Below are 12,441 nucleotides of genomic sequence, written 5' to 3' on the forward strand. Positions count from 1 at the left end.
TTCTTTCCAAATAAGTATACTTGTGATTGCGACCCAAATATCAAATATTAAGAGGGTATTCCAGATGATGCAATCCAATACTGATTATTGTTGGCTAGCTGAATCAAATTCTTTCAGTATGAGTTTCACTGTTAAATAAGCTGAGGTTCTGTAATAACATATCCTTGCTCTATAGTGCTGCATGTTTTAAAATAAGTTTTTAGAAGAAGTTGTATTGATTGCTCCCCAGCTTGAATCATTTATTTTATGCACATACTCTTATTTGACTTGCTCCTAATTCAAAATCAGCCCTTGATCTTGGCTTCTCAAAATGTACTTGAATACAAGAAAAGAATAAATAAATAAAAGGTTGCAGCAGTTGGTTAGAATCTGCATTTTAGTGGAATTATTATTCTGCAGTTGATGTCAAAACTTTTTTGTGATGGTTCTTTTCCTTCCTTCCTTTATTATTTTTTTAAACCAAGGCAGCATGGGATGTGGAAATGAATCTATAAGCAGGCCTTACACTCCATCAAAGCAGATCTTGTTACGTGCAGCTAAATCCGTAGAAAAGTAAGTCTCACTTCATTTGCGTTCTTAATTAATTTCGTTATGAGAAGAAATTGCTGACAAGCTTTTTCAAACAAGTAACCACTGTCCTATTGTAGATCCCAACAAGTTCTTGAGGCATGTGTGGAATAAATTGTGGCTTGGTCTGTGTTATTTTGCTCATCATGGGGTGCTGCCAAAACACACACACACACACATTTTGAATTATTCCTGCTCCAGCTGTAACATTTAGAAGCACAGAACTCAGTTGCCATGCTGAGGGCTTTTGCACCATGATCATCTGTAGCTATTGGTGACGTACATTGAAGGTGTGTTCTGCATGGGATGTGCTTGCAAATGTTATAGGCAGGAATCTCTTTATCACAAAATTTTTGGAGGTCTCTCCATGGCAAATGTAACAAGTGCAGCAGCCTGCAGTCAGCCACTGGGAAATATGAAATTCGTTCCTGTCACTCAAGATTAATTGGCAGCAGATGAGCAAAAGATAAAGTTGAAAGAGAATATTGGGAAGGCAGGCTAAGTTGAAAAGTCATAACAAAGAGGTTATACCATTTATCCAGGAGCTCCATATGGCTGGGTAAAGGTTTGCTTGCCATCAAACTCTCTCAGTTGTTTTTTCTGAATCGTTTAGGATTGTTTCAATGTAGAAGAGAATGAGGCGGTCTCTAACATTTGTGGAACTCCATGTAACTTGAGCTTGTTCTCTGCACAGGGAATCGTTTGCATGCTTGCACTGGCATAAGAATCAGGCAGCTCAGTACCAAATTAGATACGATGTTAAATTCATTTTTGTATCTAAAGTGCACACTTTTGAAAATGCAAATTACTGCTGCGGGAGTTGATGGTTATAAGAGACCACTGCAGGCAAGGAAAAGGAGTTTAACCCTTGCCTCACCACTGTAGTCCCTATTTATTTCAAAAAGCATCCTTCTGAAGCTGCTATTTGCATTAAGAGGAAATGCAAATAGCTTCAGAAGGGTGGTTTTTCAATCTCAAGATTGCAATAGGAGGGAAGTCCCGCCCCTACTTCCTGTGATTCCAGTAATTATCAGCCCGCCTAATAGCTATTATTTGCATTTTAAAAACATGGATATTAAATGCAAATGATGCCTTTAACATCAAGTCTAATTTTGTTTTCAGATAACTATTTTTACTGGATACCACTCCAGCTGTATTGAACCTGGCATATACCATATTTTTTGCTCTATAAGACGCCCTTTTTCCCTCCTAAAAAGTAAGGGGAAATGTGTGTGCGTCTTATGGAGCGAATGCAGGCTGCGCAGCTATCCCAGAAGCCAGAACAGCAAGAGGGATTGCTGCTTTCACTGTGCAACGATCCCTCTTGCTGTTCTGGCTTCTGAGATTAAGAATATTTTTTTTCTTGTTTTCCTCCTCCAAAAACTAGGTGCGTCTTGTGGTCTGGTGTGTCTTATAGAGCGAAAAATACGGTACCTGAAAGCATATTATCTATGTAGTCTCAAAAATGTGTGATTTCTTTTTTTGTCTCCTCTTGGATAACACTCGCAATATTTAGGGGGAATACTTTAAAAAGAATTGCAAGAAATAAAAATCCAAAGATGAGTGTAAGATTGCCTGACCGCATAGAAGAAGAGACAGGTGAGATTTATGTTGCATATGTTATATATATATATATATAGAGAGAGAGAGAGAGAGAACCTATGCAGTTCTGTGTTACTAGACTGCAAACTAGGAGAGTAGAGTTCAAATTATCCCTCAGCCATGTGCAGACCAGATCCAAGCACTGTTTGAGAATACTGATTTTCTAGATCCATTTCAGTTGGGGATTAGGCCCAGTTTTGCCATCGAAACTGCTTTGGTCATGATGACTTCTGTCAGAAGAGAGACAAAGGAAATGTGTCCTTGTAAATTCTCCTCGACCTCTCAGTGGCTTTCAATGTCATCAGCCATGGTATTCTTCAGTAATGCAACAATAATGCATCAGTGGTAGAGTTATACCGGGCTGTCTATAAATCACTCTGCCTTATTAGTTATTCTGTGATGCCTCCCTAATGTCAACACATTATTACCATCTGGAAGGGCAGTCTTGCACTGTAATGCAGCTAAAGTGGGACGAGAAACAGCAACCCAGGGAAAATTGTGTTAGGTAAAGTTGCAGGGTTTCAGCGGGAAGTTACAGGAGGTGCACAGATTAGAAACCAAAGCAGCATACCACCAGGTAGCCTTTGCAGGTGCAAACAGTATTAAAAGATAAATAGTGAATAAAGGTAAAGGGACCCCTGACCATGAGGTCCAGTCGTGGCTGACTCTGGGGTTGCGGCGCTCATCTCGCTTTATTAGCCGAGGGAGCCGGCATACAGCTTCCGAGTCATGTGGCCAGCATGACTAAGCCACTTCTGGTGAAACAGAGCAGTGCACGGAAATGCTGTTTACCTTCCCGCTGGAGTGGTACCTATTTATCTACTTGCACTTTGACATGCTTTTGAACTGCTAGGTTAGCAGGAGCAGGGACCGAGCAACGGGAGCTCACCCCGTCGCGGGGATTCAAACCACCAACCTTCTGATCGGCAAGTCCTAGGCTCTGTGGTTTAACCCACAGCACCACCCGCGTCCCTCAAATAGTGTATAATTGCCCTAAAACCACCATAAGCACAAATCATAATGAGTGCACCATAGAAAAGATATCTAGCAGGGTCCCAAGTCAAACCGTTGGTTCATCTGGAGCAGTGATTTGTAGCTGCTTCCCATGGTTCGTCAGGAGTCTTTCCCACCTTTCCTGTATTCGCTTAGTATCAAGCCTGGGATTTTCAGAATGCAAAGCATGTGCTTTATCACTGAGCTATGACCCCTTCACACTTGAAAGTACCTTTGCTGAACATGATTCATCTTGATAAAGTGGAATCTACGTGAGCAACAAGCATTCTGTATGCTTTCTGTATCAAGAGGGAATCCTCGCCAACTGTCTTTTCTTTGTCATCATTTATTTTGTAGTTCCATTTATTTTGTGTTCTCTCTACCTGCATTGATAGGCCATATCCCAGTGGCAGTGATGCTCCCATGAAGCATTTTTAAGCGTGTCGGTGTCCTAATAATCTCTGCAGAGAGTGTGAGAGCACTATTCTATGTATCCTGGCCTTTACTAAAGCTCTGCGCACATCAGAGCAGGAGTAGGATGCGGGTGGCGCTGTGGTCTAAACCACTGAGCCTCTTGGGCCTGCCGATCGGAAGGTCGGCGGTTCGAATCCCCGTGACGGGGTGAGATCCCATTGCTCTGTCCCAGCTCCTGCCAACCTAACGTGCCAGTGCAAGTAGATAAATGGGTACCGCTGTGGCGGGAAGGTAAATGGCGTTTCCATGTGCTTTGGCTTCTGTCACAGTGTCCTGTTGCGCCAGAACCGTTTTAGTCCTGCTGGCAACATGACCTGGAATCTGTCTGTGGACAATTGTCATCTCTCTCGGCCTGAAAAGTGAGATGAACACTGCAACCCCATAGTCGCCTTTGACTGGACTTAACCATCCAGGGGTCCTTTACCTTTCCTTTCCTTTCCTTTCGCTTACTTCATAAGTTAGTTTTCATACCTGCTAAGTATTCAATGATTAATTTGCTTTGAGACACCCATATTACAATATCTAGTATGAATTATTCTATATTTTTATAGATTAATTTTTTACAGACTATAATAGGCTAATTGCCTATAGATTGTAGCATGCAGTTCAACAAGTGCTTCTCTAATAATAATAATAATAATAATAATAATAATAATAATAATAATAAATTTATTTATTCATTCATTCATTCATTCATTCATTCCCCACCCATCTGGCTGGGTTTCCCCAGCCACTCTGGGCAGCTTCCAACAAAATATTAAAATACAGTAGTCTTGTCAAACATTAAAAGCTTCCTTAAACAGGGCTGCCTTCAGATGTCTTCTAAAAGTCTGGTAGTTGTTTTTCTCTTTGACATCTGGTGGGAGGGCGTTCCACAGGGCGGGCGCCACTACCGAGAAGGCCCTCTTCCTGGTTCCCTGTAACTTTGCTTCTCGCAGCGAGGGAACCGCCAGAAAGTCCTTGGCGCTGGACCTCAATGAAGGAAGATGAGGACTGTATGGACATTGTAGTTTCTGAGTTGAATTCAATATGAGCTGACATCGTGCACTTTTTTCTTGGCAGGGAAAAATACATTTCTGTTTCTATATGCTAGCTTCATTAGACTATCAAACATGTTGTTGAAATATGAAATAGTATGGATTTCTCTACCCTAAAGACATAAATTTGAGGGGGGGAAGATTGTTGCTGTTGAATTGCAGTGCATTTTATCTCTTACTTCTGCTTTCTCTTCTCCCAGAAATTCATAATGATCAACAATTAGAAACTGATTTACAGAGGCTGAATCATGAAACTAAGATAACGGAGGTGAAGACAGAATTGGAAGTCAATGGTTGGTTCAAACAAAATATATTTTATTTATTAATCTCTTTCAGCTTCCTTGGCTATAAATTATGTCTAGATTTAGTTAAGCATAATATCAAAAAGGTATTTTCTTGATTGATAGATGCCATTAATTTGTGTGTTTCATCTTAATTCGAACCTCATGGATATAGTGTAAGCGTCAGTGAAAGGTACTACTACTAAGGAATACTTTTAACCTTGTCTTTATTGGTGCTGATCTCCTTACTAAAGTATGCTTTAGCCCAAAATGTAGTCTTGTTATATTGTTGTTTGTTTGTTTTTCATAAAATTTATACACTGCTGGACCATAAAAAAACTTCAAGCGGTTTCCGAAAGGTGAAACAGCAAAATCAAGAAAAATCCACAACCGTACTTGAAAACATACAAAAGTTAAAATACTAAAGTAGATAAAATTTACTTCCTAAGCATCTGGGTAGGCTTGTCTACACAAGAATGTTTTTATTAATGACGTGCACTTCACCCCAAAGTTCCATGGCGGGTTACAGCGTTAAAAACCCAATATTAAAAGCAGTTTAAACAACTTACAATCACAAAAATAAGGTGGGTCCTAAAAATATACACCTCAGGTGTCAAAAGTCAGGATAAAGAGATGGATCTCCAGCATTTGACAGAAGCTGTTCAGTGAAGGTGTCAGATGCACCTCTGTGGGGAGGGAGTTCCACAACTCAGGGGCCACCACAGAGAATGCCCTCTCCCGGGCTGTCACCCTCCCCACAAGCCTCTGGGGGCTGAGGAACTCCCAAGAAGGCACCCTCTGCTGATCTCAGTGCTCAGTATGGTCTGTAGGAAAGATTTCCCCCCCAGATATTATGGTATGGGGGGAGAGATTCTGGTCTGCCCATAGCAACATTGCTATTTTTGGAGCTGTTCTTGTAGCATCACAGCTAGATAAATCAATATAGAGGCACTGCTCACCTCAACTTTCATAGTTCTGGTTATTGTTGTTATTAATTACAGACATAAACAAAGGGAAGCTTAATACATGTTACAAAGAGCTTTATCTTAAAAGAAGCAGTGAGCCAGTGTGGTGTAGTGGTTAAGAGTGGTAGACTCGTAATCTGGTGAACTGGGTTCGCTTCCCCGCTCCTCCACATGCAGCTGCTGGGTGACCTTGGGCTAGTCACACTTCTCTGAAGTCTCTCAGCCCCACTCACCTCACAGAGTGTTTGTTGTGGGGGAGGAAGGGAAAGGAGAATGTTAGCCGCTTTGAGACTCCTTCGGGTAGTGATAAAGCGGGATATCAAATCCAAACTCTTCTTCTTTTGAGTATGTGAGAAAGGGAGCAGATTGCCTTCTCTAAGATGGTGTCTGCCACTTATGGGGATACATGAATTGGGCCACCATCTTTCAGTTTCACTGTACCTTTATTTCTTTTTTTATAATCATTCTCAATAGCTGACAGGTAAACTGTTGCAAGTGGTGTGTTTTTCCTTCTTTTAAGGAAATTCTGACATTTAAGGTGCAGTTGCTCAGTGCGTATAGCCCTTTTTGCTGCCTTCGATTACTTCTTTGTGAGCTAACTCTCATGTCATAAATTGTATGTGATGTCGTGGCTCATCTAATCCTACTAAATAAAAGTCCAGGCTCATGTGGATTTTAAAATTTGGGAGTGTCATGTGAGGACTGACTAGGCTGGCAGAGGTGTAGCAAAGCAATGGAACCAAAGATACTTGGTATGTGAATTTCATGATCAAGACTGGAGGAAGAGATAGCAGTACAAGTTTGGCAGAGCTGTCTAGAAAGGAGGAAAGTTGTTTTGTTTGTTTGTTTGTTTGACATACCACCCTATACCCAGAGGGCTCAGGGCAGTTGTATAGAGATTATGTGGATTATGTCACTACTAGGCATTTAAAAAGGATTAATGGGGTACACATCCTGGATTGAATTTAAATGGTGTTATGTATAAAAGTTATTTTGTCTGTTCTGAATCTACTGCCATTTAATATTGATAAGATGACAAAATACGGGTGGGGGCGGATGGAGGAGGGGAAAAATCTCTTTATATACACTTTCCACACAATGAATAAATTTATAAACCTCTATCATATACTCCTCAGTTGTCGTTTTCTAAGCCAAATAACCCCAAACACACTAGTTTTTTCTCGTAGTGGTTTCAACTCCTTAATTATTGTGGTTGTCCTACTGAAAGCAGGTGTGGATCAGTAGGTAGACTGCTGCAACTGAGGTGAAGAAGCATGGATTCAAATTCAAGCATGAATTGTAGGGCTCTTGTGGAGATAATGTAGAACAACCTCTTGGTGCCTCTTTGGAGAAAGGACAAAATAAAAATATGACTAAATAAATCAGTGGGATCTAAAAATGCATGGATTTGACTAGATTGTACCCTGGGGGTTTCATTGTCTGTTCACACTCTCTTTATTCTACTAATCATATCTATGTTGAAATATTATTTAACACAGGATACAGAGAAATAGTAGTCATTTAGAAAGTAGCCTTATGGCTCCTTAAAGACTAACATCTCATAAAGGGGATGCTAAACCATGAATACTTATGCTAGAATGAATCAGTTAGTCACTAAGGTGTCTCAAGACCCTCTGGTTTTTTCCCTGCTGCATGGCTAACCCCTGAAAATTTTGGGAAAGGTAATCTAATTGGTCACAGTTTTGCTTACAGAAATGTTTATTAATGCCTCTTCATCTATAATACAATTTTTTTGTGTAGATGAAAAGATGAAAAATTCCGCAGTTGTTGAAAAGCTACCCAACGGTGAGGTCAGTACTGAGAAGCAAAGGGAAGGTATAGCTAAAGAAAATGCCGACAAGAAGCCGCCAGAGAGTTCAGAGGAGGAAAATAATGAACAAAGTGACTGTGAAGTTGAAAAGAGAGTTGCACCGCTACAGTTAATGGGAGAGGTAATCCGCTCCCCCCCCCCCATTTAAGTAAACAGATGTTCTGGCAAAACTAGCCTTTCCTACAGGACCAGTAAAGTTTTGAATACTTCTCCGTGTGATAAACATTGACCAAAATATTATTTAAAATCTAGATAATTGAAAAAGAGGTTAGATGCATACAAGACTGATTCTTAACAGAGCGTAATAAGCATGACTACAGTTAATACATCTACAATGGGGGTTTTTTGGTTAAATAAAAGGGAATAAGAAATGAGAGTCGTACCTTGGAATTCGAATGCCTTGCGAATCAAACGTTTTGGCTCCTGAACACCGCAAACCCGGAAGTGCATCTTTGGAACCCAAACGTTTGCCGCGGGTTCCACAGCTTCCGATTGGCTGCAGGAGCTTCCTTGGTTTCCGAATGTTTTGGAAGTCGAACAGACTTCTGGAGCGGATTCCGTTTGACTTCTGAGGTATGACTGTACTTACCACTCTAGATAAGTAGCCTCTGGAAGAAAACAGCCTAGAACATAAGAGACTCTTCCTTCCCAGTGCTACATCGATGCTTGTAGATCAGGGGTCAGCAAACTTTTTCAGCAGGGGGCCGGTCCACTGTCCCTCAGACCATGTGGTGGGCTGGACCATATTTGGGGGGGGGAAATGAACGAATTCCTGTGCCCCACAAATAACCCAGAGATGCATTTTAAATAAAAGCACACATTCTACTCATGTAAAAACACGCTGATTCCCGGACTGTCCGCTGGCCGGATTTAGAAGGCGATTGGGCTGCATCTGGCCCCCGGGCCTTAGGTTGCCTACCACTGATATAGATCATCTGCAATATGCACAGTCTTTGTGATGCTTTAGGTCACTGCAGATGAGTTAGTAATGACATACGAAGCATGGAGGAATGGATCTACGTGACAAAGTGTCGTGCATCATGTGTCCTCAGTGTGAAAAAGTTGTCATGCTGAAGCTGTTCAAACTGGACTTTGCATCGCAGGATCAACACCCTTGAGTTAACTTGAGTGCAAGTTGAGTCATATTGGCTCGTATTTGTATTAATCTGCATACTTTTACATTTTCTTTATAGTTTCTGAAGGCAATAATGGAGCAGAAATACAGCCTTGCGAAAAAGCTTTGTCAGATGAGTAAGTTCTGCAAAGGGTTTTTTTTCCTGACTTGCATTGTTTCTCCAAATCTGTTTCCTAAGTTGTGACATTCCATCTAGTACAGGGGTGGGGAACCTTCTCCAACTGGAAGCCCATTTTGACAATCACAGTCAAGAACTCCATAGTGCTGTTCATAAGCCCTGGCAGATGCCTCACTTGGCAAGGAACAACCAGGAGCACACTTTAAGGCATAATTTGTTCACTTGCGGCCTCATGATGTTGGATGAGGAGCAGGTGAGTGTGGTATGGAGAGATGGCCTTGCGGGCCAAATTGGGACCCATGCCAGGCCTCATTAAGCCCACCAGCCGACAGTACATTATTCTCTTGATATATTTTGGACTGGTGTTTATGTAGGAGCAAGTTCTGAAATTGCCACACTACTCAAGGACTTGCAGTCTCCTGGATTCTTTCTGGAATGGTTTGCAATAGAGAGATCAAGAACCTGTGGCTATGATACTCTCTCTATAGATATGATTGTCTTTCTGCATCCACAGGAATTCTTTTTTGGGGGGAGGAGTCTCAAAGTAAACACTCCTAATAAATAAACACGCATAACAAGAATGTTTGGACCGAGCATATAAGAAGTTTAAATACTGAATAAGCATGATGAATCAAAAGTGAAAGGCACAGAGGAGAATTTGTTCCTTCTGTTTTCCTGTTTCAACCACTTCCTGTATAAATGAACAGAATGGTAACTTGCCAAACTAGATAATAGCATGAGGTACATTATTCTCATTTTTATATATAAAAAAGTTAATAGCAGCACGGGGGCTCTGATGAAGATTATGACCATGCCACATGGGGAAGTGGTTTTTAAACTTCCCTCCTCTTCACCACAGACTTGATGAAAATTGCCACCCGCAAACTGTTTGCCCTCTCCTGTAGCACAGGAGAGGAAAGAGTTAACTCCCACTTTGCATGTCATATTCATGATTCTGGAAAAGAGAGAAATGCTTTTGTATATTTCATGTTGTCATCTGGTTTGCCTTGATGAAACATACTGGCAAGTAATTTCTAGGGTGCTTCCAGATCAGAGTTTGTTGTTGAATCGGACGTACTTTTATGAGAAATATATTTGCACTTCTATGAAGTAGGACGAGCTATTATTATAGAGTCCTATTTTCTATTTCATCCTATAGATATCAATAATGTCTTCTCCTTATCAAATTCCAGTTCTGATATATGAACCAGAAAACCCTGAGGCCCTGCAGTTTCTTCCACTTATTGAGAAAAAACTAGTATTGGGTAAGTGCTAAAACTGTAAATACTGGATACTATTATATAATTGAGAACTACCGTATTTTTCGCCCCATACGACGCACCGCCCCATAAGATGCACCTAGTTCTTTTGGGGGGGGAAATAAAGAAAAAAAATTATTTTCCCCCCCCCAGGCGCGGGGCTGGTGCGGGGGAAGCCCAAGCTTCCCCCGACCCCAGCCCCCAGAACAGGCTGCTGCCTGCAAGCCTTGCGAGCCCGGCAGGACCTCCCGCCGGGCGCGGGAGGCTTGCGGACACCTTCCCGAAGCACGGGGCGTCCTCCGGAGGGCGCCCTGTGCTCCGGGCTGCAGGCTGCTGCCCGCAAGCCTTGCGAGCCCGCGGGAACTTTCCCGGGCTCGCAAGGCTTGCGGATAGCTTCCTGAAGCCTGGAGAGCGAGAGGGGTCGGTGCGCACCGATGCCTCTCGCTCTCCAGGCTTCAGCGAAAGCCTGCATTCACCCCATAGGACGCACACATTTCCCCTTCATTTTTGGAGGGGGAAAAGTGCGTCCTATAGGGCGAAAAATACGGTATATTATGTTTTTTAAGCGTTTTTACAGATTAGTGTAGATCCAGCCAAGGAATCTGTCCCTGTGCTCCTTTTGGCACTATTGAAAGAAGATATTCCAAGAGGTCCATGTCCATTGCTTCTTCCCTTAAGATATAAACACTTGCTGGATTCAAGGAAAGCAGCACCACTAGCAAGTAACATGGGAAGCATGCAGAAGGGCTGTGGCTGATGCCTGTCCCCAAAAGAGAAGGGAGGAAGGAAGATGGGAGCCCATGATGCAAGCCAGGAAATGCACAGATTACTCCCTGAAAAGGAGTTGCAAGAGTGACTTACCTTTGTATCTTTTATATTTCCATGTTAGAAAGCGAACGTGCTGCTAAAGAAGATGAAGAAACTGGTGAAGAGAGCAGTGAAGAGGATAGCAATACAGATAAAAGCGACACTGAAAGTGAAGCCAGTTCTGGAGATTCTGATAAAGATGCGTAGAAATTTGAAGATACCACAAATGAGTGTGTTCTTAATCATCTTTTCTTTGAAATGCACATATTAAAATGAGCTGGATTAATCAGAAGAATCCTACCCCCAAAATACTTTTTTTTCTCATGCTTAACCTTGCTATCGGTGCTCCCCTGTTTCCATCAAGCTGTTATTGTTACTGGCCATAGGCAACTCCTGAAAGTTTTGTCACTGATGAGCAATTTGTGAGGTGAAAAGCTCCAGGGACTAACATAAAAAGTGTTCCGTTCTGTTGATTCTAGTAGCCTAAGCTTCAGGGCTAGCTGAACACACCCCTTCTTGTTACAAGACTAACATAGTGTGTTGGCATACAGGACCGGAGGTTTATTGGTGTTGAAAGTACTGTATTCATGCAAATCTATTGCACCATCAAATCTAATGTGCACCTCAGTTTTCAAAACTTTGAAACCAAAAAAGTATTTTCTTACATCAGCAGTGTTTTTCAAGCTTGCAATCGAATCTAATGCGCCATCAAATCTAAGGTGCACCCTAATTTCTGTGACATAATTTGGGCAAAAACGGTGTGCATTACATTCGAGTAAATGGGGTACCCCTGAGGGTGCCAGGTGCAACTTTTTGCTGCAATTTCTACGTCTCTTTAACGACTCAGCTCAGCACCTATCCTCTTACTCTCATTTCTGCCCTCTTCCCTCTCTGCCCTACTCTCTTAAAGCACTGGCATTTGTAAAAGCAGTGCTGACAGAGGGGTGGATATTTGGGACTGTGGGGGCATTTGTATGCAACAATTTCAAGTAGTTATGAGAACTCCAGGAGACTGCAGTATCCATTATCACATTATTTTTCAGCAGTTTTCCTGGGGCTTGTCTGTATTTGAGGTTTTCTGTCAACGAGGCAATGTATTTCCTTGAGTAACAAATGGAGCTGCAAACTTCAGTTGGTTCTCTCTCTCTCTCTCTCTCTCTCTCTGTGTGTGTGTGTGTGTGTGTGTTATATTACCCAAATTAATCAAGCAGCAAAATTATACCAATAGAAAGTTGTTATTTTATCTGTGAAGGAGTCGCTATCAAGATTTTGATCAGAGTAACACCAAAAGCACATCTCTTTCCAGACATTGTCTATTACAGGCTTCCTCAAACTCGGCCCTCCAGAAGTTTTGAGACTACAATTCCCATCA

General features: G+C 41.8%; 1 protein-coding gene across 3 annotated transcripts in view; it reads left to right on the forward strand.

Annotated features, from left to right (window-relative positions):
* Positions 1-11,296, forward strand: part of ERICH2 (glutamate rich 2) — a 29,163-nt gene extending 17,867 nt beyond the window's left edge. For all 3 annotated transcript variants that reach the window (XM_083572516.1, XM_083572518.1, XM_083572517.1), the window contains 7 exons: positions 469-552; positions 2,084-2,166; positions 4,874-4,966; positions 7,681-7,871; positions 8,944-9,001; positions 10,197-10,268; positions 11,152-11,296. In XM_083572516.1, coding sequence (XP_083428642.1) covers positions 469-552; positions 2,084-2,166; positions 4,874-4,966; positions 7,681-7,871; positions 8,944-9,001; positions 10,197-10,268; positions 11,152-11,276 — 706 coding nt within the window. In that variant the 3' untranslated portion in view covers positions 11,277-11,296. The remainder of the gene's footprint in view (positions 1-468; positions 553-2,083; positions 2,167-4,873; positions 4,967-7,680; positions 7,872-8,943; positions 9,002-10,196; positions 10,269-11,151) is intronic.
* Positions 11,297-12,441: the final 1,145 nt, after the last annotated feature.

The sequence above is a fragment of the Podarcis filfolensis genome (assembly GCF_964270895.1).
Source record: "Podarcis filfolensis genome assembly, chromosome: 1".
Taxonomy (NCBI): domain Eukaryota; kingdom Metazoa; phylum Chordata; class Lepidosauria; order Squamata; family Lacertidae; genus Podarcis; species Podarcis filfolensis.